General features: G+C 44.1%; 1 protein-coding gene and 1 long non-coding RNA gene across 8 annotated transcripts in view; one reads left to right on the forward strand and one right to left on the reverse strand.

The window, feature by feature from the left end:
* LOC147018204 (uncharacterized) overlaps nt 1-18,749 on the reverse strand; it is a 55,059-nt gene that overhangs the window by 23,333 nt on the left and 12,977 nt on the right. Inside the window, exons 1-2 of one of the 2 annotated variants that reach the window (XR_015062314.1) lie at nt 3,914-5,914; nt 3,615-3,779 (exon numbers count right to left, since the gene is read on the reverse strand). This is a non-coding gene — a long non-coding RNA (uncharacterized LOC147018204). Of the gene's footprint in view, nt 1-3,614; nt 3,780-3,913; nt 5,915-18,749 lie in introns of those variants that run through there. The other variant, XR_015062315.1, reaches the window with a different exon arrangement.
* The window catches only part of LOC147018205 (B-cell CLL/lymphoma 7 protein family member A-like), a 36,428-nt gene that overhangs the window by 734 nt on the left and 16,945 nt on the right, over nt 1-18,749 (forward strand). For 3 of the 6 annotated variants that reach the window (XM_085897674.1, XM_085897673.1, XM_085897675.1), the window contains exon 2: nt 14,601-14,682. In XM_085897674.1, coding sequence (XP_085753800.1) covers nt 14,601-14,682 — 82 coding nt within the window. Of the gene's footprint in view, nt 1-2,637; nt 3,565-14,600; nt 14,683-18,749 lie in introns of those variants that run through there. The other 3 variants (XM_085897677.1, XM_085897676.1, XM_085897678.1) reach the window with 3 other exon arrangements.

Here is an 18,749-nt window from a genome sequence, read left to right on the forward strand (position 1 = left end):
GTCCCTCCCTCTCTGTCTCTGTCTCTCTCTCCCTCTCTGTCTCTCTCTCGCTCTCACCCTCTCTGTCTCTCTCTCGCTCTCACTCTCTCTGTCTCTCTCTCTCTCTCTCTCTGTCTCTCTGTCTCTCTGTCTATCTGTCTCTCTGTCGCTCTCTCTCTCTCTCGCGCTCTCTCTCGCTCTCACTCCCGCTCACTCTCTCTCTTCTCTCTCTTCTCTCTCTTCTCTCTCTTCTCTCTCTTCTCTCTCTTCTCTCTCTTCTCTCTCTTCTCTGTCTGTCCCTCTCTCTCTTTCTTCTCTCTCTCTGTCCCTCTCTCTCTCTTTCTATTCTGTCTCTGTCTCTCGCTCTCTCTTTCTATTCTCTGTCTCTCTTTTTATTTTCTTCTGTCTCTCTGTCTCCCTATCTCTCTTTCTGGTCTCTGTCTCTCTCTTTCTATTTTCCTCTGTCTCTCTCTCCTCTCTGTCTCTGTCTCTCTCTGCTCTCTCTCTCTGTCTCTCTCTCTCACTCTCTCTCTCTCTCTCTCTCTCTCTCTCTCTCTCTCTCTCTCTCTCTCTCTCTCACCCTCTCTCTCTCACTTTCTCTCTCACTCTCTCTCTCTCTCACTATCTCTCTCACCCTCTCTCTCTCTCCCTGTCTCTCTCCCTGTCTCTCTCCCTGTCTCTCTCTCTCTCCCTCTCTCTCTCACTGTCTCTCTCACTGTCTCTCTCACTGTCTCTCTCCCTGTCTCTCTCCCTGTCTCTCTCCCTGTCTCTCTCCCTGTCTCTCTCCCTGTCTCTCTCCCTGTCTCTCTCCCTGTCTCTCTCCCTGTCTCTCTCCCTGTCTCTCTCCCTGTCTCTCTCCCTGTCTCTCTCCCTGTCTCTCTCCCTGTCTCTCTCCCTGTCTCTCTCCCTGTCTCTCTCCCTGTCTCTCTCCCTGTCTCTCTCCCTGTCTCTCTCCCTGTCTCTCTCCCTGTCTCTCTCCCTGTCTCTCTCCCTGTCTCTCTCCCTGTCTCTCTCCCTGTCTCTCTCCCTGTCTCTCTCCCTGTCTCTCTCCCTGTCTCTCTCCCTGTCTCTCTCCCTGTCTCTCTCCCTGTCTCTCTCCCTGTCTCTCTCCCTGTCTCTCTCCCTGTCTCTCTCCCTGTCTCTCTCCCTGTCTCTCTCCCTGTCTCTCTCCCTGTCTCTCTCCCTGTCTCTCTCCCTGTCTCTCTCCCTGTCTCTCTCCCTGTCTCTCTCCCTGTCTCTCTCCCTGTCTCTCTCCCTGTCTCTCTCCCTGTCTCTCTCCCTGTCTCTCTCCCTGTCTCTCTCCCTGTCTCTCTCCCCTGTCTCTCTCCCCTGTCTCTCTCCCCTGTCTCTCTCCCCTGTCTCTCTCCCCTGTCTCTCTCTCCTGTCTCTCTCTCCTGTCTCTCTCTCCTGTCTCTCTCTCCTGTCTCTCTCTCCTGTCTCTGTTTCTCCCTCTCTCTCGTCTCTCCACTCTCTCCCCTCTCTCTCGTCTCTCCACTCTCTGCCCTCTCTCTCGTCTCTCTCTCCTCTCTCTTCCTCCGTCTCTCTCTGTCTCTGTTTCTCTCTCTCCTCTCTCCTCTCCTCTCCTCTCTCCTCTCTTCTTCCTCTCCTCTCTCCTCTCCTCTCTCCTCTCTTCTTCCTCTCCTCTCTCCTCTCCTCTCTCCTCTCTTCTTCCTCTCCTCTCCTCTCCTCTCTCCTCTCTTCTTCCTCTCCTCTCCTCTCTTATCTCTTCTTCCTATTTTCTTCCTCTCCTCTCCTCTCTTCTTCCTCTCCTCCCCCCTCTCCTCCCCTCTCTCCTCCCCTCTCTCCTCCCCTCTCTCCTCCCCTCTCTCCTCCCCTCTCTCCTCTCCTCTCTTCTTCCTCTCTTCTTCCTCTCTTCTTCCTCTCTTCTTCCTCTCCTCTCTTCTTCCTCTCCTCTCTCCTCTCTTCTTCCTCTCTCCTCTCTCCTCTCTTCTTCCTCTCTCCTCTCTCCTCTCTTCTTCCTCTCTCCTCTCTTCTTCCTCTCTCCTCTCTCCTCTCTTCTTCCTCTCTCCTCTCTCCTCTCTTCTTCCTCTCTGCTCTCTTCTTCCTCTCTCCTCTCTTCTTCCTCTCTCCTCTCTTCTTCCTCTCTCCTCTCTTCTTCCTCTCTCCTCTCTTCTGCCTCTCTCCTCTCTTCTGCCTCTCTCCTCTCTCCTCTCTTCTTCCTCTCTTCTTCTTCCTCTCCTCTCCTCTCTTCTTCCTCTCCTCTCTCCTCTCTTCTTCGTCCTCTCCTCTCTCCTCTCTTCTTCTTCCTCTCCTCTCTCCTCTCTCCTCTCTTCTTCTTCCTCTCACCTCTCTTCTTCCTCTCCTCTCCTGTCCTATTTCTCTACTCTCTTCTTCCTCTCTTCTTCCTCTCTTCTTCCTCTCTTCTTCCTCTCTCCTCTCTTCTTCCTCTCTCCTCTCCTCTCTCCTATCCTCTCTTCTTCCTTCCCTCCTCTCCTCTCTTCTTCCTTCCCTCCTCTCCTCTCTTCTTCCTTCTGCCCTCTACTCTCTTCTTCCTCTCCTCTCTCCTCTCTTCTTCCTCTCCTCTCTCCTCTCTTCTTCCTCTCTCCTCTCTTCTTCCTCTCTCCTCTCCTCTCTCCTCTCCTCTCTCCTCTCCTCTCTCCTCTCTTCTTCTTCCTCCCCTCTCCTCTCTCCTCTCTTCTTGCTCTCCTCTCCTCTCCTCTCTCTCTCCTCTCTTCTTGCTCTCCTCTCCTCTCTCTCTCCTCTCTTCTTGCTCTCCTCTCCTCTTGCTCTCCTCTCCTCTCTCTCCTCTCTTCTTGCTCTCCTCTCCTCTCTCTCCTTGCTCTCCTCTCCTCTCATCTCTCTCCTCTCTTCTTGGTCTCCTCTCCTCTCATCTCTCTCCTCTCTTCTTGCTCTCCTCTCCTCTCCTCTCTCTTCTCTCTTCTTGCTCTCCTCTCCTCTCTCTCCTCTCTCTCCTCTCTTCTTGCTCTCCTCTCCTCTCTCTCCTCTCTCTCCTCTCTTCTTGCTCTCCTCTCCTCTCTCTCCTCTCTCTCCTCTCCTCTTGCTCTCCTCTCTTCTTGCTCTCCTCTCTTCTTGCTCTCCTCTCTTCTTGCTCTCCTCTCTTCTTGCTCTCCTCTCCTCTTGCTCTCCTCTCTTGTTGCTCTCCTCTCTTGTTGCTCTCCTCTCTTGTTGCTCTCCTCTCTTGTTGCTCTCCTCTCTTGTTGCTCTCCTCTCTTGTTGCTCTCCTCTCTTGTTGCTCTCCTCTCTTCTTGCTCTCCTCTCTTCTTGCTCTCCTCTCTTCTTGCTCTCCTCTCTTCTTGCTCTCCTCTCTTCTTGCTCTCCTCTCTTCTTGCTCTCCTCTCTTCTTGCTCTCCTCTCTTCTTGCTCTCCTCTCTTCTTGCTCTCCTCTCTTCTTGCTCTCCTCTCTTCTTCCTCTACTCTCTCCTCTCTTCTTCCTTTCCTCTCCTCTCTTCTTCCTCTCTTCTTCCTCTCTCTTGAAGGTTTAAAAAAAAAAAAAGTCGATATGGCTGCAGAATTACGTGACTGATGAGGTGAAATTTATTTTTTCTGTGGCAGGGGACTTTTACTCAGAGAGTAGTTAATGCATGGAATGGCCTCCCTGGAAAGGTACTGCACCAGAAAATGTAGATAAGTTTAAATTGGAATTAAATAGGTACCTGGAAGTTATGGAGATAGAGGGGTATCGGGATGTTGACAGGACTTTTCGGTAGCTTGAGCATTGATGGGTGATTGTGTACGGAGTGCTGTTGGTGGGGGTGTCTCGTCAAGGGGTGTTGTGTGGTTGATTTTGTATGTTTTTAACTCGGCCCATGCCCCCTCTCCTGAGGGGAAGAAGAAGAAGAAGAAGAAAAAAAATTAGTTATTTAAAAAAAAATTATGCATTTTCTGCCTTGGATCTTGTGTGGATAAATTAGTATGGTGTTCGTGCAGGCTTGATGGGCTGAATGGCCTCCACCTGTGAGATTTCCTTGTATAAATCATTCTACTTGAGTAGTCGCTCCAATGGTGAAAATTTCATCTCAATCCGACAAGCTGTTACGGAGAATAACACTAAAGTTCTGTGCAGACAAACAAACAGACAGACAAATGAAAAATCGTGCTTAGCACGACACTTGGCAAATTAGTTGACCTTTCTGTGTGGTGGTCCAAGCTGTAATGTCATGGAATGTGTGGTATTTATTTGTTCGTACATTAATAAAATGACATGACATCACAAATAACAATTATCAGGCGCGTGTTGTCATGGTAACGGCAGCAGATTGAAAATTTTCACAACTAATTTAAAGCCACCATGTGCCATTCAACAACTTATCATCGGTGTTTGTTGCCTTCATTCTGATCGTAGAAAATATTTGAAAATACCTCGGAACATTGCTTTTCAACCAGTTTTACGATCCCGTTATCAGGTTTGAAATATGTTGTAAAACAAAAATATGTATTTTATATGTGTTTTTCATGTTTTGGGTGACCCTGACCTTGATCTTGGGTCAATTTCGATCAAACATTGTACACATGTTAATATTACATGCATAAATAGACAGTATAAGTTTCAATATAATAAGTGCAAAACTGTTTGAGAAATAGCCATGTGTAATTCACAAAATTCCCATTGGTTTATAATGGGCGATAATATAAAGTGATGCAGAATCCTGATCTTGAACATCACCAAAAGTTGCATATCTTTTTGCACTGTGGATTTCTATCATCTGTTAAAATTTCATCCAAATCGGTTAAGAATTGTGACCTGTACAACGAATATAATTTTTTTTTAATCATGCCAATAGCTAAAAACTTTGACGTCATACTCTTGCGAAAACTGTGCATAATTTGTACTAAACATGCATTTTAAAACATTTAGATATTCCATTGACGTTTGTTTTGGCGTCAACAGGAAGTCGCTACGACTTCCGGTCACTGAGTTGTGTCCAAAAATGTGTTTTCACGTTGTGTGACGTCACGTCGTGGCATTTAGTCCGATTAAGACGGGGTTTGGACACAGACCGTCTCAGGTGGATTGCCTATCAGGTGTTAAAATTGAAGAATGACTGGTCCAGCCGTTTGGTCTGTAGACGACCGGACAAACAAACAAACAAGCAGTCATAGACTGGTACTTACGAAATCGTCAACTTGACCTCTGACCTTGTCTAATAAAAGCTGTCTCTAGAGAAGGTAGCGATGCAAACCAGTAGTTTTTACGATGATTCTGTACCAAACCATCAAAAATCGAATGTTTGACCTCACTGTGACCTTGACTTTTGACCGATTTTGACCAAAATCTAATCAGCGCTAGCCATCACCCTCCTGAATCAGGTGGTGTAATTTGACATTGGTAGCTTCTTCTGTTCTCGAGTTATTTTTTTTTGATGTTTGACCTCACTGTGACCTTCACCTTTGACCGATTTTGACCAAAATCTAATCAGCGCTAGCCAGTACCCTCCTGAATCACGTGATGTAATTTGACATTGGTTGCTTCTTCCATTCTCGAGTTATCGTGCCAACAAACAAGCAAACAACCAAGTAGTCATAGACTGGTACTTACGAAATCGTCAACTTGACCTCTGACCTTGTCTAATCAAAGCTGTCTCGAGAGAAGGGAGCGATGCAAACCAGAAGTTTCTACGATGATTCTGTAGCAAACCATCAAAAATCGAATGTTTTGGATGTTTGACCTCACTGTGACCTTGACCTTTGACCGATTTTGACCAAAATCTAATCAGCGCTAGTCATCCCCCTCCTGAATCACGTGGTGTAATTTGACATGGGTAGCTTCTTCCATTCTCGAGTTATATGTACCAAACCATCAAAAATCGAATATTTGACCTCACTGTGACCTTGACCTTTGACCGATTTTGACCAAAATCTAATCAGCGCTAGCCATCACCCTCCTGAATCAGGTGGTGTAATTTGACATTGGTCGCTTCTTCTGTTCTCGAGTTATTTTTTGTTGATGTTTGACCTCACTGTGACCTTCACCTTTGACCGATTTTGACCAAAATCTAATCAGCGCTAGCCAGTACCCTCCTGAATCACGTGATGTAATTTGACATTGGTTGCTTCTTCCATTCTCGAGTTATCGTGCCAACAAACAAGCAAACAACCAAGTAGTCATAGACTGGTACTTACGAAATCGTCAACTTGACCTCTGACCTTGTCTAATCAAAGCTGTCTCGAGAGAAGGGAGCGATGCAAACCAGAAGTTTCTACGATGATTCTGTAGCAAACCATCAAAAATCGAATGTTTTGGATGTTTGACCTCACTGTGACCTTGACCTTTGACCGATTTTGACCAAAATCTAATCAGCGCTAGTCATCCCCCTCCTGAATCACGTGGTGTAATTTGACATGGGTAGCTTCTTCCATTCTCGAGTTATATGTACCAAACCATCAAAAATCGAATATTTGACCTCACTGTGACCTTGACCTTTGACCGATTTTGACCAAAATCTAATCAGCGCTAGCCATCACCCTCCTGAATCACGTGGTGTAATTTGACATTGGTAGCTTCGTCCGTTTTTTTTTGTTTGTTTTTTTTTTGTATACCTTGGTCGAGGCTAGTATGAGAGCTAACACACAACTCACAGCAAGGAGGCATGAGACAAGAGGGGCGGGAGTGGAAGGGACAAAACAGTGGGGAACAGACACATTAGGTGAACTGTGGAAGGGAGAGGGATGGGGATGGGACGGGGAACATGGCGAAGAGAAGATGGACATTTCAGGGACTTTCAGGAAGGAAAGCAGGAGAAATGAAGGAAGTGGGCTTGGGTGGATTATCGGGGGTAGAAAAGATCGAGGATTTGGATGGGGGAAGATAAGAGGTGGTGGTGAACAGCTGTTTTGAAAGCCTGGAGGGAAGAATGGGAAAGAATAGAGTGAGGAAATTTATTCCAAAGGCGGGAAAAAAGAGGAATGAAAGAGTGAAGATGAGCAGTGATTCGTGATTTTGGTAGTTTTACTAGAAGGGGGTTGTTGGCGGACCTTGAGCGCCCTGTGGAAATGTGGTGGGGACATCGCAGAGAGAGCAGGGGGGGGGGCAAGGCTGGAGAGGAGTCGGTAGAAGACAGAAAGACCACCGACCAACCTGCGGTGATTGAGTGAGAGGCCCAAAGACTCAGCTTCATTGCGGGAGATGCCGATGATCTTAAATGCCCTGGTTTCGACAGCGTGAAGCCGAGAAAGGTGGGAGGCAGGAGCACCAGCCCAAAGGGGAGAGCAGTACTCCATCAGGCTACGGACAAAAGCTTTGTAAGTGGTCAGGAGCTCAAGAGGGCCGAGGAAGGACTTAGCACGACGGAGGATTCCCAGTCGGCGACTGGCTTTTGAGGCGAGGTTGGAAATGTGACTTTCCCAGGAAAGGTCATGGCAGATAGTGAGACCTAGAAGCTTGAAAGAAAAGACTTATTCCAGAGGATTGTTGAGAAAGTGGATGGGGGGGTTTTGTAAACGGTCCTTTCGAAGAGACATAGTGAGAGTGTGAGATTTGTCTGGATTGAAAGACATGTTCCACGTGTTGGACCAGTTTGTGATTTTATCCAGATCTGCAGTGAGTGAAGAAGCTGCTGCTTGCCGGTCTGAGGGATGACAGATGGTACGGCAGAGGGTGGAGTCGTCGGTAAAGAGAAATAGAGGATTTTCCAGAGAGTCCGAGAGATCATTGATGAAAACCAGAAAAAGAACAGGGCCCAGAACGCTACCTTGAGGAACTCCAGCCTGCACAGGAAGAGGGGATGAAAGAACTCCATTTAGGGCCACACGTTGACTGCGACAGGAGAGGAAGTCTGCGAGCCATGAGTGGAGATGGCCTTGAATACCATGGGAAGAAAGTTTGGTGAGTCGTGCAGGGTGCCAGACTGTGTCAAAAGCACGTGATATGTCCAGGGATACGGCTCGGATTTCCTGTCTGGCATTGAGGACCTCCATCCATTGATGGGAGAGCAGAAGCAGCATATCCAGGGTAGAGTGACCTGGTCTGAAACCAAATTGATGATTGGAAATCAAGCCATTGGAGAAGAGGAAGGATTTCATATCTGAGGCGATGATGGATTCCATCACCTTGCTGATGATTGGGAGAAGGCTGATTGGTCTGTAGTTATAGGGATCTGTTTTTGCACCTTTTTTATGCAGGGCAGTGATGTTAGCAGATTTCCAAGCAGATGGCAGATGACCTTGGGCAAATGAGAGGGTGAATAGAACAGAGAGAGGGTGAGCAAGAGCAGAAGAGCAGGCTTTGAGGACACGTGGGCTGATGCCGTCTGGACCGGTTGCAGAATCTGACTCGAGGTTTGAAAGCAAGCTCTCCACCTTGTCAGGAGAAAAGGATACAGAGTCCAGGGACAGTTGGGTGCGACTGGGTAAAGTGGGTAGAGATAGTGATGGGTTTAGGACACAAGATTTAGCTGCAAACACCGAGTTTAGACATTCAGCTTTATCACGTGTGGAATCAGCAGTGCGGCCATTTGAGGTAAGGGAGGGGATGGAGGGGGAACATACACCAGTAACAGATTTGATTAAACGCCACCAGGATTTTGAGGAGGGAGAGAGGTTTGAGAGTTCAGACTTGAGATGAGAAAGATGTTGTTTTCTGGCTCTCCTGAGGGTAGATACACACTTGTTCGGAGCTTTGTGGAAAGAACTGAGATTGCCCTCAGTTGGGTTTGCTTTCCATGAGGCAAAGGCAAGTTGTTTCAGGACAATTGCCTTGCCACAAGCTTCAGTAAACCAAGGGCGGGAGGAAGGTTAGGACAACTGAACACGAGAGGGGATAAATCTGTGCATGAGGGAGAGCAAGTTTCTTTGAAAGAATTCCCAGGATGAGTTAATGTTTGAGAAAGTAGTGATAGGAGACCAGTCTGTCAGTTTGATGGCTGCTCGGAGACCCGGCCAGTCGGCTTGAGTGAAATGCCAGACTCGACGGCGGTGAGGTGGTTCTCTGATAACAGCCAGAGAGATGTCCACTTTGGCAAGGACGTGGTCAGAAGAACCAATTGGAGCGAAGGAAGAGCAGCAGATATTGTCAGGGAAATTTGTCAAAATCAGATCCAGAAGAGATGGAGTACCATTGGTTGAGATCCGGGTCGGGAAGTTGACCGATTGAGTCAGTCCCAATGAGTCGCAGAAAGCTTTTGCTGAGGTGCCATGGCAGGTGAGAGAGGTACCCACACCTAGCCAACTGGCGTGATGACAATTGAAGTCATCACATAAGAGGAAGAGAGAGTTTGGATGAGAAGATAGAAGATTGTCCATGTTTTCGGATAGTGAGGTGTAGATGGAGTCATCACTGTTCGGTGGACGGTACAGTACACATATAAACATGAGGTGGGAGTGGAGGGGAAGCCGAAGCCAGAGGTATTCCTGGGGGTGTGGGGGAGTGAGAGCAGTGCATGGAGAGTGAGGAATAGAGTCTTTGATGAAGAGAGCAACACCTCCACCAGGACGAGGCTCAGGTCTATCATACCATAAGAGGGAGTAGCCAGGGAGAGATACTTGGGAGTCAGACACGTCTTGGGAGAGGAAAGTTTCTGTTAGGCAGATAATGTCTGGTTTGTCAGTGGCAACCTGTATGGAAAGATCTGAAAGGTTTGAGCGAAGGCCCCGGATATTTGAGGTCCACACTTTTAATGAAGAGGAAGGGGAGGAGGCTTTGGGTGCAGGAGGTGGAGGGGGAGGGGGAGGGTAGGACAAGGGACGAGGGGGGCAGGTAAGGAGGGTTGCTGAAGGAGTGTGGGGTATTGCAGAACAGCGAGGGGAGGGGGCCGAATGAGGAGGAGAAAAGGCTCTGTGGTGGTGGGGGAGAGGGGGCACAAGAGACAAGGAAGAAGGCAGTTGAGGATTTGAGGAGGTGGAGTGAAGAGATGGAGGTGAGAGGGCAGTGGAGGGAGGCAGGTTGGTGGATGAGAGGAGGGGCAACTTTGAGAAGGAAGAGTGAGGGGGATGAAAGGTGGGAGAAAGGTGAGGGGGGGATTTTTGAGAGAGGTGAGAGGGAGGCTTGGAGGGAGAAGAGTGGGATGGTTGCTGTGAGGGGTGAGGGGGGTGAGTTGGCACTGAAGTTGGAAAAAAAGAATGGTTGATGGAAAGCGAGCATCCATGGCAAACTGTGGTTTTTAAAAGTTTTAGGTCAGAGATGCGATTTAACACAATTCTTGATGGATGCAATGAAGGCGAATTCAGAGCATGGAGAGAAGAAGCGCTGTAATAGTTGGATTTATTAGGCAAGGAATGAAGGAGAGGTCGAAATGAGAGCAGTCTGTTAAAATAGCAGAAGAGTAGTGCATTGTGAAACAGTAAAGAGTACCACATGTGTGAGAGAGGAAGATGAAGCATTATAAGATCGTTTTTGTAGTTAAAAAATAATGTATGAGAGAGTTCAACAGATTAGGTCATGGAAGTGTAAAAAAAAAAAAATCGAGGAAGAAGACGAGGAGGAGGTTAAGAGGAAGAAGAAGAAGCAGAATCGGGAGAAGGTGAGCGTGTTGTTGTTGTTGTTGGGTATATATATATATATATATATATATATATATATATATATATATATATATATATATATTTTGTTCATATTAATATATGAGAGAGTTCAACAGATTAGGTCATGGAAGTGTAAAAAAAAAAAAAAAATCGAGGAAGAAGACGAGGAGGAAGTGAAGAAGAAAAAGCAGAATTGGGAGAAGGTGAGCGTGTTGTTGTTGTTGTAGGGTATTTTTTTTTTTTTTTTTTTTTTTGAGATAAGAAAGAGATTAGTTGGGAGAATGGGGGATGTTTGGAAAGTGGGGAGGATCAAAATTGAAGGTAATGGGGAGGATAGAAATTGAAGGTAATGGGGAGAAAAAACAACAAAAAAAAACAAAAACGATCGAACACCGAGTGGAACCGGTAGGCCCCAAGCCTAGGCCTAGGCCTCAAGCACAGGTAAGAACGTCGACAAAAATACTCACAAAATAGCACGATTTTTGAAACAAAACCGAACTAGCAACACACAGTAACATGTAGGTGAGAAAATTAAACAGTTAAAATGGGACAAATAACAACCGGAAACTTAGCTTTGAGAACGTCAGCAGGGAGCCCCAAAGGAGACCTCTCGCTGCTCTAAAACCGGAACCGGAAGTCAAGTTATCGAGTTCTCGAGTTATCGTGCCTACAAACAAACACACACAAACAAGCAGTCATAGACTGGTACTTACGAAATCATCAACTTGACCTCTGACCTTGTCTAATAAATGCTGTCTCTAGGGAAGGTAGCGACGCAAACCAGAAGTTTCTACGATGATTCTGTACCAAACCATCAAAAATCGGAACGTCGACCAAAGCAAAAATCTCCATTTCTCCACGCAATTATTTAATATTATTTTATCAAAGTCGCAAAACCATAATATTCGGCCATCCACCAACAATCTTTACATAATCCAACGGCTTAGCGAGTCAGGCATGCGGCGATAACCTTTATTGGGATAAAAAATGACTTTTAAATACCATGTTTATCGAAAACACCATCAGCGTGCACACGGAAAACCTTTATGTCATCAATGATGCCTCTGCTCGAGCGCGCTGCACCACGTGACGAGCTGTGACACGGCGAGTGAAATATTTTTTATACAATCTTAAAACGTCTCCAAAACATCCGATTTTTATTTTTTTTATTTTTTTTTTTTTTAACCAGAATTTCGACAACCGAGTTTTAAGCGTCCTAAGCGATCGCAAAAACCGAAGACAAAATTAAAATCGAAGTTAAAACGAACTCGTAACGTCGACTGAAGCAAAAATTTTCCATTTCTCCACATGGATTTACGGAATTATGTTTGACCTCACTGTGACCTTGACCTTTGATTTTGACCAAAATCTAATCAGCGCTAGCCATCACCCTCCTGAATCACGTGGTGTAATTTGACATTGGTAGCTTCTTCCGTTCTTGAGTTTTTGTGCCTACAAACAAACACACAAACAGAGGACGGAAGTCATCAATATACTTACGAAATCTAAAGATTTCGTAAGTAACAAACAGACAGACAATAACACACAAAACCAAATAATATACTTCAAAAATCTGAGATTTTTGCAAGTAACAAGAAATTGCTCATAAAGCAACACTTGGCAAAACTGAACGAACTTCAGTGGCACTTGGTGGTACCCATACCTCATACTTGACCCAAAGGTCAACTTTTTTAATTTCTAAAATCCTCAATTTTCATCCGCGTGACTTCAGATATGAAGAGTATTTGCATATGAGGTCACTGAATTCAACAAAATATTATGAGGTCAACATTGGCCAAAAGGTCAACATAGGCCAAGTGATCAACACAGGCCAAATTTCTAAAATTGTCAATTTTCATTCCATTGACTTGAAATTTGAAGAGCATTTAAATATCAGGTCACTGAATTCAACCACCTATTACTTTTGAGGTTATCATAGGCCAAAAGGTCAACATTGGCTACATTTCTAAAATTGTCAATTTCCATCCGATTGACTTCAAATTTGAAGAGGATTTGCATATCAGGCCACTGAATTAAAAAAAAACACCACTATTTTTGAGGTCAACTTCGGCCAAAAAGGTCAACATAGGCCTAAATTTGTGAAATTGACAATTTTCATCCAATTCACTTCAAATTTGAACAGGATTTTCATTTCAGCTCACTGAATTCAACCACCAATTATGTTTGAGGTCAACATAGGTCAAAGGTTCAACATAGGTCAAAGGTCAACAACTTAGGTGTAATTTCTAAAATCCTCAATTTTCAACCGATTGACTTGAAATTTGAACAGGATTTGCATTTCAGGTTAATGAATTCAACCAACAATTATTTTTAAGGTCAAATGGTCAACATCGGCCTATTTTCTAAAACTGTGAGATCGGGCCAAAAACTACATATATAATGGTATCTTTAAAAGTTGTGGATGACATGTGACAAAATTAGGTGGATTTGAGTTGGTTAGGTGACAAAAACAAGCCAATTCGATTTTGGTTCAGATCCAGCCTATCAATGGGATACAAAACGTAAACTGTTTAGCCGAGGTGAAACTTTACACGTATGACCGCCTATCCATGAGGAACAAAAGGTTCACACATATGACGTCATACTGTAGGTCACATAGTTTAGCAGCCAGGTGAAACTTTACACGTATGACTGCCTATCCATTAGGAACAAAAGGTTCACACATATGACGTCATAGGTCACATAGTTTGGCAGCCATATTGTATTTACCCTTAAACCCATAAAAATCTTCTCCAGAATGGCTGGACAGATCAAGGGGGAAACTTCATACAAATGTTCCCTAAGCCATGGGTATACAAGTTTAAGGAATAATTTATAGGTCACATGGTTTGGCAGCCATATTGGATTGAAGAAAAATATGAAATAATGTTTTCTCTGGAACCTCTTTATCAATTGACGTGAAACTTCACAATTATGATCCTCAGTGATGGGGAATATATGTTTTAAATTTCAACTTGATCAGACAGACTCATGGTCTGGCAGCCAGAATTGTTTCAATTTTTGATCTGGGTTGTTTTTGATTCATTTATTTATTTATTTTTGAATAAGGCTCACTTGGCTGTGCTTGGATGGGTTTGAAGGTGGAGGAGTTGCAGCTGAAATGGGAATCCTATCCAGGTTCCTCCTGATAACTTCATCTTTGCTTTTTGTTCGTTTGGGTTCCTTCTGATTACTCCAATGCAGGACTGTACCAATTTGGTCTTCCATTTGATTTGAATTGAATTTATTTTAATCCCATTCTGAATTCAGTTGAATAATAATTTTTAAAATGTAATGGGTTAGGGTCAGGTGTCCAATCAAAGCAGGATGTCTTGGTACCCGGTAATCACTGCCTGCAGTTATAAAGTGGTAGTTCTAATTATGTCTCATTAATTACGTAACACACCAGCACACAAAACTACACAAACATCACACAAAACCCAATTGATATGGTTTGGGATGAGTTGGACCACAGAGTGAAGGAAAGGCAGTCAACAAGTGCTCAGCATATGTGGGAACTCCTTCAAGACTGTTGGAAAAGCATTCCAGGTGACTTTCTCATGAAGCTGGTTGAGAGAATGCCAAGAGTGTGCAAAGCTGTCATCAAGGCAAAGGGTGGCGACTTTTGAAGAATATGAAATATAAAATATATTTTGATTTGTTTAACACTTTTTTTTGGTTACTCCATAATTCCATGTGTGTTATTTCAGAGTTGTGATGTCTTCACTATTATTCTACAATGTAGAAAATAGTAAAAATAAAGGAACACCCTTGAATGAGTAGATGTGTCCAAACTTTTGACTGGTACTGTAACTGTTGAAAGGTATCAATTTGGTGAAGTCATGTGATGATCAGGTCATTTGAGTGCTCGGCAGTGTTGTTTTTCCTACATTGGGGTTTGTAGAACAACATTGAAAAGCCTTGATTGATCACGCCCTGAATTTTAGGTGAATTGGCAATAACATATGAATGCATTGAACACCAAACTTGTGATATAAATGCTTTTTTGTGCTCATTTTTGGGTCTGATGGTGGGTTCAGTTTGTGGTGAAAGACATATTTTCTACTTGCTTCTCCAAATCTCAAATGACTGTAAACTTCAGCTTGTACCCTCCCATCTACCCCCTCATTGATTATATTTTCAACACCATCTCTTTGTACTTTCTCGGTTCCTTCTCCACCCAGGGAGAAAAAGTGGGTGACTATCGATGACACATCATTGCGAATTTACAAGTGGGTACCTGTCATAGAGGCAAAGAGCGATGAGGTACGAAATGAGACTCATGACTCGGACTTTTAATGCATGTTGTTCACCCTCAGCTGAGCATCTTCTGCTCACTCAGTCACTTTGGCACTCTGCTGATGTTAGCAAAGATAAATTTGTTGGCTCAACAGCTATTTGTTGAAGGCCTTGATCTTGCTGTGAATGTTGCCATTGCGTTATTTGTACTTTGTTGATGAATACCCGAAAACAGCATCGGCAGTTACCATAGTGTTGTAAATATTGTGCAATATGACACACAACTAACATATTTGAGTGATGAAACATCCTGCCACCACACTTATTTTCACTCAATTTTGACATAATGCAACATTTCCTGAAGAATAAGAATAAGAAGTTCGTTCAGAAATGCTATTTCATTCCTGCATGTCAAATATTCAGAATTCCCTCCATAAACAAAAAGTTAAATTTTCGAGCACAATTCTTGCCCTAAATTTGACTTGGAATAACACAAGTGACTTGGTTTTGGAAGAATCAAGTATGAATTTGTTTATCTAATTCATTTATTTTGTGTGCTCAGCAATGAATAACTTGTTCTTCAATATAGAGTTGGATCATTTTCGTGATAAATATAGATGATTTTCTTTCTTCAGAGGTGATTTCAGCTCCGTATGGACTGGGGACATGATTGCATGATTGCACTGGGGGCATATGGGCCCATTATTATGCAGCTAAGGCACATTTATTAATGACTTCTGTGCTTTATAATGGTCGGGTTTTGTTTAATATTCAGGTTGAAGTGCCCAAATGAACCATTTTCTCATGTTTATGACAAGATCTTTCAGCTCAGTAAGTCAAGAAACATATTGTGATGGACGTCGTCTCCAGATAACTCCAAGAGTTGGGCACGTCTTAAAAACACATGATAGCCAGTCACCCCAGAACTTCCCGCGGAATCCCATGCCCAGTGTCTTGTCACCATACAAATAATACTGGGAAACGAGAGAGAACTGTGCCGGCGACCACGCAACAGATATTAATTAGCTGGCTGAGTGGGACCAATTGTTGCGTAACCACTTCTCATGATCTACAAGCCCAATTAACCCTTGGTTACCCAGCCCTCAGCTGCCTTATGTCGCCATCAAAACTCAGAACTAGAACTGCACTCGGTAGAGCGCATACCTCCACCAGGCTGAACATTTCACGTTTTGTATCCCACTGGTATTTTGGATCTGCATCTGGACTTTAACCATAATCTAATCGCCTTGCTCTTGTCACTGGGCAAAACCCAACCACCAAATTTTGTCATAACCCATCCACAACGTTTTGAAATACAGTGCTCTTTATCGTTTTTAGCCCTATCTCTCAATGTTGAAGAATTGCTTTTAAAATTCTAGTATCCAGATCTGGATATTCCAAATCTAAGTAATTCATCCTTGTCACATACTCAACCTGTCCACCAAATTTTATCTGAATCCGACCATAACTTATTAAGATATCCTGCTCACAGACAGACAAACAGACGGGTGCAAACATCATCTCCGTACACTATCGGTGGTGGAGGTAATAGTCAAGACCAAAAATGAGTTCAAGCATGTATTAGAACAAGCACATATGTACAAGGAGATTGAAAGGCATGTATACATTCCAGCTTATCCCATAATTGACATCCGTGCCCTCGGATCCTTATCAATCACTTATCAACATTACAATAACCTGGTGCCAACATGCATCCGTGGGGGAGGGGCAAGATAAGGTTTGAGATAAGAGAAAGAAGAAGATGTGGTTGTGTGGCATGCCCCTGCTCTCGGTCCCTCCTGCACGCCACCAACATGTTGCCCTCTCTGTTAGACAGAGAGGAAACCAACCCCCACACCTCATTGGTGTGTTTGAGCCTCGACCTCTGGTGGCATCTTGAGATTAGCCTCGGGTTTTTGGTGTACTGTCAACTTAACTGTGATTGATCGATCCATTTGGCGCAAGGTACTGGCCCTCAGTCCTCACCAAACCAGTTTGAGGTGGTTTCTACAAATGTTTGCTCGGAGGGTTAGAAGCAGAAGGCATGGTCCCAGTGCGGATCTTCAGCAAAGCGTTTGTGACGTGGGATGCAAGAAATGTGTGTAGAAAAGGATTTAAAACATGAAAATGACCCGTGTGAGATTTCTAACTCCACACTTGCAACGCATATCTGCTTCCATGAATACAATACACTTAAAAGATAAACAGAATAACTATGAAATAACGAGATTGTGTGTGTGCGTGCATGTGTTTCTGTCTCCCCATAGGTCCAAAACTACAACAATACAGTGTAGTTGAACATTTTGTTGAAAGGAAAATGATTGTTTCCTGTAATTTTGTTCTGAGAGGTATAGTAAGCCAACTGGGCACCTAAAAGTTACCTGTGCATAGAAATACCCACTGGTCACAGAAATAACCACTGGACATAGAAATGGCTACTTGGCACTTTGGACACCATTTTTCAAAAATCAGCCTGCACTATCGTTTTTAGCTCAACATCTTACCTTAGAAACTGTTTTCAAAAAAAAAACTGACCACCATTTCCCACCTGGGAAAGCCTAATTGAATGTCTTGTAATATTGTGTCTGTTTTTAAAAAAATTTGTATACCATGTCAAGGCTCGTGTAAGAGCTAACACACAGAACATATTACAAGTAGCAGTACATTCAAAGTACGTGACATCACTCGGGCGCCTTCGTGCAGCCCATGCAGACTGGGAGGGAGCGAAGTGCAATAATTGATTAATTGCATAATTAAAATAAATAAATAATGATTGTAAAATAATTAATTTCTCAATCAATTGCTGAAGAGCATACCTAAACCACCACTGTTTCAACAAATACTCTCTATAGCCAAATCACTAGGTCACTGTCATGTCCAAATATCAGCTTCCGAGCTCAAAAGATGCCTGAGATATTGCCAAGATGAGAAATAAAATAAATAAATAAATAATAAATCGATAATAATTAATTAATTGATTAATAAATAAAATACCGTTTTTGCCAAAGCACATTCATTTTTATCTCCAAATTTCAGCTTCCAAGATCAAAAAATGGCTGAACCATTGCCCGGACAAACAAAACAAACGGAGTAAAAACTGAGTAGTCCCTTCCTTCGACACCCGGCGATGTCATGCATTGCCTAGATATGGAATTGGGAAGGAGTGGTGTGAGAGGCAGGAGAGAGAAGCACGAAACAGTGGGGAACAGAGACGCTAGGAGATCTGTGGAAGGGTGAGGGGTGGGGTGGAGTACATGGGGTAAACAAGATGGTGTTGGGAAGGATCGTGCCATTAGGGAAAGAAAGCGACTTTCAGGAAGGAAAACTGGGAATTTGAAGGAGGTGGGTTTGGGGTGGATTAACAGGGGTAGAAGAGATCAAGATTTTGGATGGGGGAAGATGTGAGATGGTGGTGGCCGTGAAAAGGGCCGTGACGACAGAGCTCCGGAGGATTCCAGAAGAAGCCTTCCGGGGGTGCATCGAAGCGTGGAAGCAGAGGATACACAAGTGTGTGAGACTGGAGGGAAACTATTTTGAAGGGGACAAGCTGTGATTTCAATATATTTTTGGGAATAAAATTTCTGTCAAGTCAGTCCCGTTACTTTTTAGACGGACCTCGTACACATTATAGCGGCCTCTGGTGGCTTCCAGACAGATGTCAAGGCCAACGTTGCCCAGATTCTGAAATGCCTACACCCAAAATTTGGGGCCTCTAGTTGCTTTGGTTCAGCCATGAAAGAATAACAAATGCACAAACACATATGTTCTCCTCTTCCTCTTCCCTTTATAAGGGGTGAGGTCCAAAGGTGCCAAGCTTCTGCCCTGCCTCGACTACAATACTCCATTTCTCTCTGTCCTCGGTAAACTCTCTCCAACTACTCCCGCCTTACTGATATCCCTCCTCACACAATCCTCTCATCTCAACTGTGGTCTCCCTCTTTTCCTCCTATCTTGCTCCCTCAACCTATCCACTCATATTGCCATTCTCTCTTCGGCCATCCGCACCAAGTGCCCGGTGCATCTCAGTTGGCATTTCACCAATCTCCCCGTCAAGCTCATGCATACCAATTTCCTCCCTCAGTTCATCCATCCTG

The sequence above is a fragment of the Eptatretus burgeri genome, chromosome 10, assembly GCF_056783735.1.
Source record: "Eptatretus burgeri isolate ZD-2024b chromosome 10, Ebu_testis_v1, whole genome shotgun sequence".
In the NCBI taxonomy this organism is placed as follows: Eukaryota; Metazoa; Chordata; class Myxini; order Myxiniformes; family Myxinidae; genus Eptatretus; species Eptatretus burgeri.